This window comes from Callorhinus ursinus, unplaced genomic scaffold (assembly GCF_003265705.2).
Source record: "Callorhinus ursinus isolate GAN/ISIS: 27379988/994484 unplaced genomic scaffold, GSC_fseal_2.0 scaffold21, whole genome shotgun sequence".
Taxonomy (NCBI): Eukaryota; Metazoa; Chordata; class Mammalia; order Carnivora; family Otariidae; genus Callorhinus; species Callorhinus ursinus.
The window spans coordinates 17,768,857-17,783,540 of NW_027397083.1; the positions used below are offsets into that span (position 1 = coordinate 17,768,857).

The 14,684-nt window shown below is 36.1% G+C and overlaps 1 protein-coding gene across 1 annotated transcript in view; it reads left to right on the plus strand.

Annotated features, from left to right (window-relative positions):
* Positions 1-14,684, plus strand: part of DCDC1 (doublecortin domain containing 1) — a 464,395-nt gene that overhangs the window by 25,981 nt on the left and 423,730 nt on the right. Inside the window, exon 4 of the mRNA XM_073904565.1 lies at positions 13,241-13,504. Coding sequence (XP_073760666.1) covers positions 13,241-13,504 — 264 coding nt within the window. The remainder of the gene's footprint in view (positions 1-13,240; positions 13,505-14,684) is intronic.

Below are 14,684 nucleotides of genomic sequence, written 5' to 3' on the forward strand. Positions count from 1 at the left end.
AGAGAGAGGCAATTTTCTCTATGAATAAAGACATTTTCCCCCTGATTGAGGTTAAAACTTTTCTTGTCTCATTCTTGTTTTCCTTGCCACCTTTCTTCCAACGTTTTTGTGATCTTTTTATGAGAAATAATTATTAAAATATAGTCAATTTGTTTTTCCTTTACTTATATCACAAGAGATTATGTTTCTTTTCACTAAACACACTGTACGTTTTACAAAATATGCCCACATGTATTAAATCCATTCATTGCAAGCCATACAGTGACTGGTCACTTTATTCTCATGTTATTACCCAGTGCTATTAATTTATTCTATATTGTATTCACATTATCGACTCTTCTCTCTTGTGTTCTTTCAATCTTTTTCCTTTGTCACTCTCTTGTATTTGTTTGTAATAGAGTGAAAACTGCTGTGCCAGGTTCCTTCCTCCAGCAAGAAAACTAATCACCAACAGTGTAAATGAGTTCAACATATTGTGCCAAAGAAGGTCTGATCCTCCCATTTTATGACTTACCACTAGGAGGTCAGATGACTGGAAATATCTAGCCTAATTCCTATGGCTACTTCCAGGAAAGCAGCACAATAAGAAACTTTTCCTACCTAGCTATGGTCTGATGTATTCCCAGGTGACCTGGAACAGGGCACCAGCCTTTGAGACATGGATGGCAGGATTAATTATTTATTGATAACAGGTATCTATGAACAGTTCTGTCATATTTATAGAAGGTATTTCCAAATGCTGAGTAGAAGATTTCTAAATTACAATTGCATTTTAAAATTAAGAGAATGTTGTAAAAATTAGTATCTCTTTCTACCCCACACATAAAGTATTTTAATGATTTTTAGCTGATGATCATCAAAGGATGTAATTTCATGATTTTTACAATAGAAAGTTACAGTATTTTTAAATCCTGCTTGCAGCTGAGTGTGTTGCCAGTTCTTTTAGTTCCCTGTGGGAGAAATTATTTTTAGTACACTAAATAAGGACTTAAATCAGTTTTAAAAGTGAATTACCAATAATTTTTTGTTATATATTATATGGGTTGCTTTTTCACAGACAAATCTTGCTTTCAAGGAACCTAATAGGACCTAAACCATTAATTCACTTTTTTATGTCATTTTAGTTATCTTGGATATTTTTTTGCTTCTTTTTTTGAGGTAATCTCTGCCTACCATGGGATTGAACTCACGAGCCTGAGATCAAGTGTCTCATGCTTTACTGCCTGAGCCAGCCAGGTGCCCTAGACCTTGGCTATTTTTACATGGAATGAATCTTAGATTCTTTTTGAAACATAAAAATTTGGTCACATTTCCTTTTCCAGGGACAGTTTAAGTTTAGCAATTTCATCATTCCAAAGACGAGCAGTCCATTCCCAGCCTGGAGTGGGCAGCCGAAGGGAGTGAGGGAAGACGGCAGCAGTGAAGGAAGCAAGGAAACACCTTCAGTGCTCTACCTTCATTACCAACAAATTACCCTTGGCGTAGTTCACAACTTTTTTCAAAATTTTTTTGCAAAAACAAAATCTCTACAGATCTAAAGATTAATGTATTATTTCCTTTTAAAATGTTAAAAGACTATATTGTTTCCTTTGGAAGATTTACATTTCCTCTGGAAACGTTGTATATGGTATCTGTAACCTCCTCCAGTTTTAGTTTTAAGATGTACCTTGTTTTTATTCCTTTGTATTCTGCATAAGCACAAATATTCTTTTCTTCCTTTGGGTGGGATGATCCTATACTCAAATGGGTCCTTTACCCAGAGAACTTGCTCTTCTTGTTTAGAATTTCCTTCTGTAAAAGTAAAAAAGTTCAATTTAACAAATGTTGAATGGCTCCTAGAGGGTATATATGTGGCTTGAACATAACACATTGTTTATTATTCAATCATCAAGTTCCAAGTAAAAATTTGACATAGTATGTGTTATAGAATAACTGGAAATTGCTCTGCAATTGGGATACCCTTACCTAAATTTCTAGGCCAACCCAGAGATATAATTTCTTCTGCTATTGGAAATAAAATTTGGGGGGAATTGTTCGCTTTTATTAGTATCACTTCTGTTATTTGCTTTCTATGATGTTTAAATCACATTTTATCTAGTAATTATAGAAAGTTATTTATATCTTTAGGTTATTCATTTCATCAAGTTGGAAAAAGGTTCTGATGAAGTTTAATGAAATTTTTGTGCTTTATGTACTCCAGAGACTTTATAGCAGGTTACATTCACCAAACATATGTGGGATTATTTCTTTCATCAGTTGCATTTCAGTATTTTAAGCTGGTGATTCATTATTGAATGTACTTAGGGTCATTTTCCCTTATGTTTACATTTTCTTATTTGTATTTATTCCAATTAGAGAGTTTAATTACCATTAAAATGGTAATAGGATAAAGATAAGTTTTACAAATGACAATATTAAAAAAACACACATAACTCTTCATGAAGGTTTAAATGCCATAAGAATATAAAGCAAGAAAGATATGCTTGTCAAATATACAGTATAAATAAATAATTTAGATGAAAATGGTTGACTACATTTAACAAAGAGACTACCAAGTAATGAGGGGCTAAAGAGTGGTTGTTAGATTTGATGTACTTCATTGTATATTATAAGTAATTGCTATCCATAAAAAAATCTATGGCTTCTGTATAAGAAAAAGAGACATTTTGACAGCCAACACTGGTATGAAGCGACAGCAAGTACAAATCCTTGGCAACTGTCATTATTCTACTGTTGAATTCATATCTAAACTGTGTGATGACTTAGACCTGCATGTTTGTTATTGAGCCATGATCTGTCAAAGTAGCCACACTTCCTACTTATGAATAGAATTATTAGCCACATGCAGATTTCTTCCATAGAAATCTAAATTCACCAAGCATGCTTTGTGTTTCAAAGAGCAGGGAAATAAAAACTCTGTCATTTTTATGCTTATGCTGAAGTTTCTGGTGAAATGTTCCTGATTAAGTAAAAGTAAAATGCTTAGAAAATACCATAGTAGTTTATACTTTAGCCCATTATAAAATTAGTAAAGATTTTGAATAAAACAAAAAGTAAAGCAAGTGTGATTCAAGAGCTGATTGTATGTTAGGCTACTATTAGCACAAATTAACAGAAAACTCAACTGAAAATGACTTTAAAAATGAAGAAAATGAGGAAGAATTCATTATCTTATATAACAGATGCAGGGCAATTCTAGGGTTAAATTCAGTGGTTCAGCAGTGTTTTCAAGGAGCCTAACTCTTTGGCTCCTTCCCTCTGCCATCCTCAGAATATTGGCTAGAATCCTTGGGTATGACTCCTCCTACTTGCAAGATGGCTCATTACATGTTCACTCAACAACGTCCAACTAAAGAAAATGGATATTTGATCACTTATCTCTCTCTCTCTTTTTAAGATTTTTTTAAAAGTAATCTCTGTACCCAATATGGGGCTCTAACTCACAACCCCCATATCAAGAGTCGCATGCTCTAATGACTGAGCCAGTCAGGCCCTCCTATATTTCTTTTCATTAGGGCAAAAAACCTTTCCCCAGACGACTTTGCCTTATGTCTCATTGGCCAAATTTGGATCACAAGCTGATTACTTAACCTGCAAGGGACAAAGGAAATATAATTACCACCATTGGTGTTAGACACTGAGGATTTACCCACTGGAGTTCATCAGGGGATACCTACCATGGGCATATAAAGAGGATGAATCCTCAAATATAACTGAGGCTTTTCTTTAAAGAAAAAATCAGTGGAAAAACTGTTGAATAAATAATATTACCTGACATAACTCTTGGCTTTGGCTTTATTATATTTTACTTCTAAAATTGTGTTTGTCGGTGGCATTTTTGTGACACATTTTGGTATGATGTCATAATTATCAAAGAATAAGTCCTGCATATCAATTACTGGTTGAGTTCTAGTAGAAGTATACAAGATACAAAACAAAGACCTTACCCTTGCAGAGTGAGATGTAAAATCATGTGAAATTACATAGCAAATCACAAAGCAAACATTTCAATATGCAAACTAGTACATTAATTCATATAGGACCTTGGGGGGATGATTTAGAAATAAGGAATGATTAGGATTTAGTAGGCTTAACTCCTGTCATGTGTCTTGTCAGTTTGAGCAGCTTTGTTGAGGCCTCCTCTATTCCGCTAACCCCTGAATTTCTCCCTCATAGTAGCCAGGACTTTCCTTCACAGTACTAATCACAGTTAATAATTATAAGTTTATATGCGTGACTATTTGTATAAATTTCTCTCTTCCACTAGACAATTATTGTTATTATGCAAGGAGTTCTAGAAAATGTAACCACTGAGTTTAGATTAATATTTATTAAATACCTGCTTATGGAAAGATGTACAGTAATGGGTATAGATCAGCTGAATGAAACCCATTGGCAAACGACTGGTAAGAACTAATGAAGGCAATGTGGTGTAATTATAGCTGAAAGATATTACAGAGGAGCAATGAGCAGGACCAACTGGTAGAACTCCTTGAATAGGAGATTGACAAGTATGATTTTATTAGTTTTCCTCGAATTTCTATAAAAAGCCACTAAGACCCACTAATGCTATTAAAGCAGAGAAATGGGAAGAAAAATTGCTCTTGTCAAAACTAGAGTTATACCCTTAAATCTTATCATAGTCTTATAATTTTCTGTACTACTTTCTGAGCATATCTTCTTAGACTTTTGGACCTCAGATCTTTATTTAGTTGTCACTTGTGAAGTAAAAATTGTAAACCAGATTTAACAAAAATTACAAAAAGTAAAGCATAATTAAACAGTAGTCTAGACAATCAAGGGGGCTACAAATTCTACAATGTATAAGATCTATCCTTGACAGTCTTTTGGATTATGATAAAAAGCTGATAGGTAGATGAGGTATAGTAGTGTTTGAGAAAAGGATAAAAGCTTAATCTACTAATGTACCTTTGAGCTTTGTAGTTCTGTGACTTACCGTATCCATTATATCATGTAAAGAAATTGTTTAAAAGATTCATTTACCCGGGCGCCTGGGTGGCTCAGTTGGTTAAGTGTCTGCCTTCAACTCAGGTTATGGTCTCGGGTTTCTGGGATCAAGCCCCGTATTGGGCTCCCCTGCTCAGCGGGGCATCTGCTTCTCCCTCTCCCTCTGCCCCTCCCCGCTCTGTCCCCCACCTCTCTCTACCTTTCTCTCAAATAAATAAATAAAATCTTTAAAAAAAAGATTCATTTGCCTAAAGTATTATAGTTTTTAATTAACTGATAGTTTTTATTCATACTGCTTTAAGGTTAAATTTTGACATGTTTTATTTCATCTTTAAGCACACATAAAATCCTTAAAAATATACATAGTTTGGGGTGCCTGAGTGGCCGCGTCGGTTAAGTGTCTGCCTTCGGCTTGGGTTGTGATCCAGGGGTCCTGGGATCGAGCCCCACATTGGGCTCCCTGCTTGGCAGGGAGTCTGCTTCTCCCTCTCCCCACTGCCTGCACTCTACCTACTGTGCTCTCTCTCTCTCTCTGTCAAATGAATGGGTGAAATCTTTAAAAGTATATATATATATTTATATTTATACATAGTTTAATATATGTAGACACATCTCATCACAATTTTTGTTCTTGAATAGTGTTTTCCGATAACTGAAAATAAACTAATTCAGAAGTAATGTTGCTGATGTTTAAAGGAAACATACAGGAACTTTTACATCCAAGTGAATATCTCCTCCTTTAAATACTCTCTTTAGGAAGTAATTTATTCTAATAAAAATGCCATTTCTCAAAGCATTTTTTTAGTTCCTCTTTGAATTTGTCATCAAGATCTGTGACATACTCTTTAAATATCCTCAGTACTGAATGATAACAAAATTCAATCTTAAGTACTTGTATTTAGATTTTCCAGAAAATTTACCTCAGATCAGAATCTAAATTTGGCATAAAAAATGGATAATGAAAACTGCATAATTATGGTAGGCAGAAAATTAATATGGCCCCCAAGATTCCCACTTCCTGGTGTATATGGCTGGTGTAATTCCCTCCTCTTGAGTGTGGGTAGGATTGTGAATATGATAGGATGTCACTCCCATAATGAGGTCACGTCATAAGGTACAAGAGATTTTTGCAGTTGTAGTTAAAGTATGTAATTAATTGTCTTTGAGTTAAATGGGAAATTATCCTAGTTGAATCAGATCAACTCTTAAATGAAAATTTAGAGGTCAGAAACAGAAAAATCAAAAAGGTGAGTTTCTTTTGGCCTCAAGGAAGATGATAGTCACTATAAATTCTACAGGAATAAGGAACTAAATTCTGGCAAAACCTGAATGGCCTTGGAAAAAAGATTGTGAGCATCAGATGAGGCTGTAGCCCCACTGACATCTTGATTTCAGTTTTATGAGATCCTGAGCAGAGGGTCCTGCTAAGTTTTCCCCAGACTCTTGACCCAGGGAGTTTGTGGTAATTTGTTGCCCAACAATAGGAAACTAATAGAGATAGATAGATGATAGATAGATAAACAGATATTTTTTAAGAAGTTATATTTTTGAAGTAGTGTGATTGATATTCTTGTACCAACCTAATATAGTATAATTTAGGTTTTAGGCTGGGAAAAAAAAATGCTTTTTACCAGTGGTAAAAGAGTAAATAATACAGTGATGAATTAGAATATTTGACAGAAATTGAGGCCTAGCATTTTAGATGGAGGACATAATCAATGAAGTATAGTGATTCCAGCTATCAAATCTACCAGGGCAAATGTGAATGCACAGGAAGGAAATGCATTTCTATATACAAGGGCAGCATAGAGGGGCACCTGGGTGGCTCAGTCGGTTAATCGTCTGCCCCCTGGCTCTGGTCATGATCCCAGGGACCTGGGATCGAGCCCAGCATTGGGCTCCCTGCTCAGCAGGGAACCTGCTTTTCCCTCTCCCTCTGCTGGCAGCTCCCCCCACTTGTGCTCTCTCTGTGTCAAATCAATAAATAAAATCTTAAAAAAACAAAAACAAAACAGGGTAGCATAGAAATCTTACCAAAGAAGGAACAATTTGAGATCTGTATATATGTGGATCTTTTACAGATATAATAAAAGATTTATAGTAGAGACACATCATAGACTTCCAGGACAAAATAATAAGACTGACATAGAAATGTTAAGAAGAAAATCTGTGTTATAAAATTAGCTCAGGTTCCAGAATGTGGTAGATAGCCTCAACAGTAAGTGAGGACAAAGTGAGGTTATTTTTTATGATAAAGGATAATTTCCTAAAACATTGGTTTAGGAATCCACATGGTATTCCTACACCCATCCATAGAGACTAAAGATAAGCCAATAAATAAAAGTGACCTTAGTATTAAACTAAATTCAGTATCATTTGGGAAAAACAAAGTCCAAGAAAACTGCCGTTCAGCTTATCAAATTTTATAAAAAACAGTTGTAACAAAATCTAGATTTTAAAATAAATTATAGAGCACCTGGGTGGCTCAGATGGTTAAATGTCTGCCTTCGGCTCAGGTCATGATCCCAGGGTCCTGGGATCGAGTCCCACATCAGGCTCCCTGCTTAGTGCAGAGCCTGCCTTTCCCTCTCCCTCTGCCATTCCCTCTGCTTGTGCTCTCTGGCTCTGTCTATCTCTCTGTCAAATAAATAAATAAAATCTTAAATAAAATAAAATAAAATAAAATAAAATAAAATAAAATAAAATAAAATAAAATAAATTATAATGTAAATTTTATGTAATTATTATTATAAGAAGCACAGGGAGGACAGGATGTAAAGCCTCAAGTCCAGGCAGGCAGAATTTTGGAGCTGAGTTCCCTGCATAAACTCAGGAGACATGAAAGATAGATGCACCTATCCATGAAAAATGGAATAAGAAAATATAGACCACCAGCCCAAGGAAGCAGCAATAAATGGGTATGATGTGTTCTAAGGTTCTTGCCTTGTCCGGAAAGTAATTACTTAGTAATTTAAATTAATCTTTAACAAGACTAAGATTCATATTGTAATAGCTAGTGTTTCCATAAAAAGTAAGGTTAAACAATGTAGGGTATTCAACCTAATAGAAATGAAAATGAAATAATAAAAAAGATGTTATTTAATCTGAGAGAAAACAAGAAAGGAATGAAAAGGAACATAGAATACATAGGAAAAATAGAAAACAAATTGTAAGGTTATAGGCCAAATTCTCAATTAAAAGACAAAAACTATCTTAGCGAATGAGATAATTATGTGAATGTAGAGTACAATTCTCAGAAGGCGAAAACTTTGGGGGGAAGATAGCTATGTGAAGATATATATAAATCTGGAGGTGGAAGGAAGTTCACTTTAATAAAGCTGAATGTCATGGGATTTCTAAGAAATTTTTGCAGAGGAGTCAAAAGGATCTTTCAAAGAAAAAAGGTGAGGAGAATAAGAGAAAGAAAGACAAAGAGACTACAATTATGGTGACTTAAATACAGTCTACATATTAGAGTTCTATTAGCTAAAGAGCGCTACTGGTTCACTACTCCTAGTGTAGAGCTACCTCCTTTGCCCACCTCTCCAATCACACGATACAGTGTCTCTGCTTATCTTGGTATAGGAGACAGGCCATGCAATTCCCCTGCCAAGTATGTTTTCCTCTTTTGGCAAGCATCTGAGAGTCCATCTTACTCGAAGCCCTATTCATCTTATTATCCTGCTCTCCTGTCCATAGTTTTTGGGCCACTGACGGGTACTTTCCCATCCACAGGCTTGCCAGTGGCTTATGAGATTGCCTAGCTTAAGAATTCTATCCAACAGGGTATCTCAAAGTGGGTAGTGATGCAGTTAAACTTTTGGGGGCATTGAATGTAAGTCATAGAGAGTCTTCAGAAAGTAGTGTGGTACAGAAATGGGGAGACACAGGAATTAGCAGAACCCATGAGAAGTGAGAAGAACAGAGGTAGGTTAGGCAATAATGATGTAAGAAGAGGAAGCAGTTAGGCATAGGATAGATGAGCTTGCAGAGTCAAAAAATGTGGCCCTCTACTAGAGTTGTGGGTTTTGTTGTTGTTTTGTAATTTTTTTTTAAGTAAGCTTGATGCCCAACATGGGGCTTGAACTCACGACCTGGGGATCAAGAGCCACTGAGCCAGACAGGGGTCCTTGTTTTTTAGTTTTTTAAGTTGAGTGTAGTTAACACATAATGTTATGTTAGTTTCAGATGTACAACATAGTGATTGGATAAGTTTATATATTATGTTATGCTCATATATGTTATATATATGTTTATATGTTATGTTATGCTCACCGCAAGTATAGCTACCGTCTGTTCCCAGACAATGCTATTATGATAATAATCACTTCTACGGGAGTTGTTTTTAAGTCACTAGTATATTCTGAAGAGCAGTGAATGGTCTTCTCTTTGTGCCCTGCTGGAGTGGTCTTATTTTCTTTTCTAAGTTTCTGTGTATACTAGTAACAAGCTCAGTCCCCTGAAACCCAAGTGTGTTTGAGCTGAATGGTCCTAACACCCTCATTTCCAGCATTAATTTAACAAACCATGTGTATGGGTTTAATTCCCTTTGTAGGACAAGTTAGCTTTGCCAAACAGTTCTGTGATTATCTTCTCACACCCAGACTAGGCAACACATCAACTGTTATAAGAAAGAAGAGTTTAATAGTGTGTAAGAACTAGTGCAAACCTGTCGTCAACATTGATAAAACAAATCAAAACTGAAGACTACAGATGGTGGGCCAAAAGTGACATTTTCACATGAAAAACTACCCTTTCTTCCCCTTTTTGATATACATTACTAGAGAAAAACCAATAATAAATAAATATGGTAAAATCATATAATTTAGCTTAATTCTTTTAACCATTTACCAGGTAAATCTCATATAATGTATTGTCCTAAGGCTACCAGAATCATGTGGGGTTGGGAGGGGGAAGGATGCGAGTTTCACTAAAGGATACCAATCCTCTTACCAGAAGACAGGGGGAAGATATGCCAGCAGACAAAAACAGGAAATAACTTTTACATGACTAGATTGAGGAAGGCAAGATATAAGTAAAATTACTTGATAAAATCTGTAAAGATCATATAGCAACCTGAAAAATGGTTATAAGACAGTATTTAGGTAAAAAAGTCAAGATACTGAATTAAAAGTGTGACAGATGATGCAGGGTCATTGAGCAAAATGGTCAAGAAAGAATTCTTGAGGCATTTTACAGTACAAAAAATGTTTTTATTAGCACACTGGGACAGGACCCGTGGCCAGAAAGAGCTGCACTGTGATTGTGAGAAGTGACTGATTATATAGGGTTTTCTATCCCATGGAGGTGAAGGTGACGGTTGGGCTCCAGGACATTGAATCTATAGGTTCTTGGAGGTCTGGCTGTTATTAAGATTGTGTTTTTCTTGTTAATCATTAAGACAGTTACAAATTAATAGTGGAGTTTCCTGTCCTGCATGACTGCGATCATTATCAGTTGACAATTTGTTTCTCCCTACCTTTGTTCTTACAGTGCCTGAGGAATGTTACACATATCCCACCCTAAGGGGAATGGGGCTTGTGGGGTGTCAGCTCCAGTTTTACCCTCAGCTTGCCTTTTGCCCTCTCATAAATACAGCTGAAACTTTGAAATTTGGGAAAAATAAAAACCTTTCACTTTCTGGTGGAATGATAATGGATTATTATATAAAATCATGAGGATATTTATAAAAATACTTGACAATAAACAAAATGCATTCATTAAAAAAGAAAGACACAGGACACCTGGCTGGCTCAGTCAGAAGAGCATGTGACTCTTGATGTCAGGGCTCTGAGTTCAAGCTCCACACTGTGTGTAGAGATTACTTTAAAAAAAAATAAAATCGGGGCACCTGAGTGGCTCAGTGGGTTAAGCGGTTAAGTGTCTGCCTTCAGCTCATGATCTTAGGGTCAGTCTGCTTCTCTCTCTGCCCCTCCCCCCACTCGTGCTCCCTCTCTCTCTCAAATAAATAAAATCTTTAAAAAGTTTTTAAAAATAAATAAATAAAATCTTAAAAAAAAGACACCAAATCTGCTTTATGTAGAGAATTCCTTTTCTTTATATGAGAATTTGCTTTCCAAGTGACTTTTTAAATTTTATTTTATTTTTAAAATATTTTATTTATTTATTTGACAGAAAGAGACACAGCGAGAGAGAGAACACAAGCAGGGGGAGTGGGAGAGGGAGAAGCAGGCTTCCCGCCGAGCAGGGAGCCCGATGCAGGGGCTCAATCCCAGGACCCTGGGATCATGACCTGAGCCGAAGGCAGCCGCTCAACCAACTGAGCCACCCAGGTGCCCCTCCAAGTGACTCTTCATGGGCGCTGGGAACTGTTTGAGATCTGCAGATCTCTCCTCCTGCCTGTTTGCGGCTCTTCCCCTAACTTGAAGAGCCCGGTGACCATTTGCAGTTCCACAGCTGGTGCTGCAGAAACGCTGCCACTGAGACCTGACTGCCGCCACCTGCTGCCACCACCGTTGCTGTCAAAATCTGAGGTAGCTCAGGTGGTCTGAAGGGAGGTCTCGCCTCTGCCAGAGTTCAAGTCCAATGATAATCCAAAAGGCTCTTTGCCAAAGTTCTGAGCCTGGGTAGATCCTCAGAGCGGAGGGAAGACCATAGAGCTATGGTCAATTCAGGACAGACTTGGATAGAAACATGTGAAAACAACAAATACAACTGCTTGGATCCCAGTGTTTTAGCTTTATTGATCCGCTGTGTCAACTCTCATCCACATACCCACACCAATTTTCCCTGTAGCATGTGACTGCCTTCCATTCTTTCAGAAGAAGTAATCAACCATTTTATAAATTTGTGAACATAGAGAGGACAGGCCAGGAGAAATAATTATGACTGTAATGACATTGGTGGATTAGAAAAAATTGGGGGAGAGGCTGTCTGTGGCAAGCTTTCCACACCAAACATATGCTGTTTTATAATTGCACGGGTGGGTGGGGTTATATTACATTATGTATAAGTACTATTGAGGAACTAGCAAATTGGACAGAAGCAGATTTGGTTTGTACAAAAATACAAATACATGGAATACTGAAATAATACATGGAAGCTTACTATCCTCTATGCCTAATCATCACACAGCTCAATATTCTTAAATATGTTAAAGCTTGTTTCATTTTATCATACCAGCAAGTTCTCTATATATTCCATCTTCCTAAGTTGGTATTTACATAGATTTACATATTGTCACAGGTCATATGGTCCCCTGTTCAAACATAGTTCATCTAAATGCTACTCCTCTAGCTTAACTACCAGGTAGGGTGATCAACCGTCCCAGTTTGTCTGAGACTGAGGGACTGAGGGACTGAGGGAGTTCCTGGGGTATGTGACTTTCATTGCCAAAGCCTGGGCAGACCTGAGCAAACCAGGATGAGTTGGTCACCCTAATCCCAGCCTGCTATGAAGCCTTTATCAACTTTATTCCAGATAATGTAAGTTTGCCTTCAAGGAATTTGTTTTGCATTTATAGTTAATACATACCCATAGTTCTAAGTGACTTACTTAACATATATTCTGTCTTTATTAGGGGATAGTTTGCAAGTTTCTTGAGGGTAGAAGCCACATATCTTTAGCTTTTATATTTCCTAATACTGAGCAGAGTGCTAGTTTTTAATAACTGAATCTAAGAATTTAAAAATTTTACTTGCATTGTTTCAAGCAGTACACAAGCTTTCTTCTTTAATAGAGTAAAGCAATTCAATTTAATGGTTATGAATGTGGGCTTTATTTTAGTACAGGCTTAGGTTCAGTTTCCCACCCTGTGAGCTTACTGATTTTGTGAGCTTTGGCAAGTTAACTGTCTCTCTGAACCACAACTTCTTTTTTTTATAATTTATATCTTTTTTTTAAAGATTTTATTTATTTATTTGACAGAGAGAGACACAGTGAGAGAGGGAATACAAGCAGAGGGAGTGGGAGAGGGAGAAGCAGGCTTCCCGCTGAGCGGGGAGCCCGATGCGGGGCTCGATGCGGGGCTCGATGCGGGGCTCGATCCCAGGACCTGGAATCATGACCTGAGCTGAAGGCAGATGCTTAACGACTGAGCCATCCAGGCACCCCTGAACCACAACTTCTTAAATCTGTAAAATGGGGATACAAATAGTACCCACTTCCCAGGGATGTTATAAGGATTAAATACAATATCGGCCAAGTGTGTAGTATTTTGTCTAGCACATAGCACACAACCAGTTATGGGGTAGTTGTTAATAAGTAATTACAAATCAGTTCACTTTATTCTTCTGTGGATTGTTTCTTTCAGAGAGTTTATGTCATCCCAGGCAAAAGCAGTTATTAAAACTACTGAAGATTATTTGCAGTTTGGCCCCAACAGACTTTTGCATTCAGCGGCAGTATCAGAAGGGTCAGGACTTCAAGATTGCTCCACACATCAAACAGCATCAGATCATAGCCATGATGAAATATCAGACCCATATAGCTACAAATCAAACAGTAAAAACAATTCTTGTTTTTTATCAGCATCCAAGAGAAACAGACCTGTCAGTGCTCCAGTGGGTCAACTGAGGTAATCAAAGCTGTTCTCTGTTCTTTTAACCTACTGCTGAAGCTTTTTCCTTTGAGCAGAGTTTATAATGATTCAATTGACTATTTCAGACATTAAAATGTAACACATCTCTAGGGTTTTGTTCCTGTTTTTGTTTTGTTTATTTTTTCTTTGAAAACACCTGAGTAGAATGTTGCTAATTACACTTGTGGAAAACATGAGATACACTTCAGTGTGGATAATATCAAACTCAGAAAAAAATACTTGAAGGAGAATCAGTCTAGGACTACAGAATATCTGTTTACCAGATATTTGTTTAAAATCGAAATGCATACTTATGATATTTAATCAATATTTTGTAATAAAATCAAAATGAAATGGACTTATAAAACCATTTTGTGTATATATTTTCACATCAAGATTGTTATCATAAACTGTTAACCTAAGAATTTATGGTTAGAAGAAAATGTTGGCAAAAGCAAAAATCAAACCAAGAAACTGATACTCCCATTATTTTCATATGTTTGATAAGGTGGGCATATTGTGATTTTAATTTACCTAAAGTTTTTATTTCCAAATGTTTACTTTGCTTCTGTGGCATTAAGAGTTACAGGGTTAGTTAGAGAACTCTGAAAAAAAAAATACAACATGCTATTCATTTGTCGTGTACTTTTGCTGAGAAAATAATAAGAATTGAAACTGATTTTGAATGAAGACAAAACTTAGAAATCTTCCCTTTCTACCCCCAAACAAATTTGAGATGAAAGCAGTTACAACTAACTTTAGAATAAGAAACTTAAGCGTAAGAAACTATTTGAATTTAAAATCTTTTTAAAAAATCAAAGAACTTTGGTAAACATGAAAACTTAAGGGAAGATCTTAGCCATTTACTATTTCATGATGTTAGGACTATGTTATTGTTTTTGGTTTTCTAACAGAACACAGCATGTATACATACGATTTTTTAAATGAGGGTTGTGGTGTTTTATAAGTTAATTGATAAAAATCATTTATTCTCAGATAGGTGTTTTACATGAACAGTTTTAGCAAACTTATCCTGTGTTAAATTTTTAAAAATATTTAAGTGGGTATGGACAATCTTAGCCTATAAAAAGTTTTTTTGAGGAATACTTGGGAACAATCATTAGGGCTTATATCTATAAAAAATGTCTATTTAAATGTTTTTACTAATTAACATGCA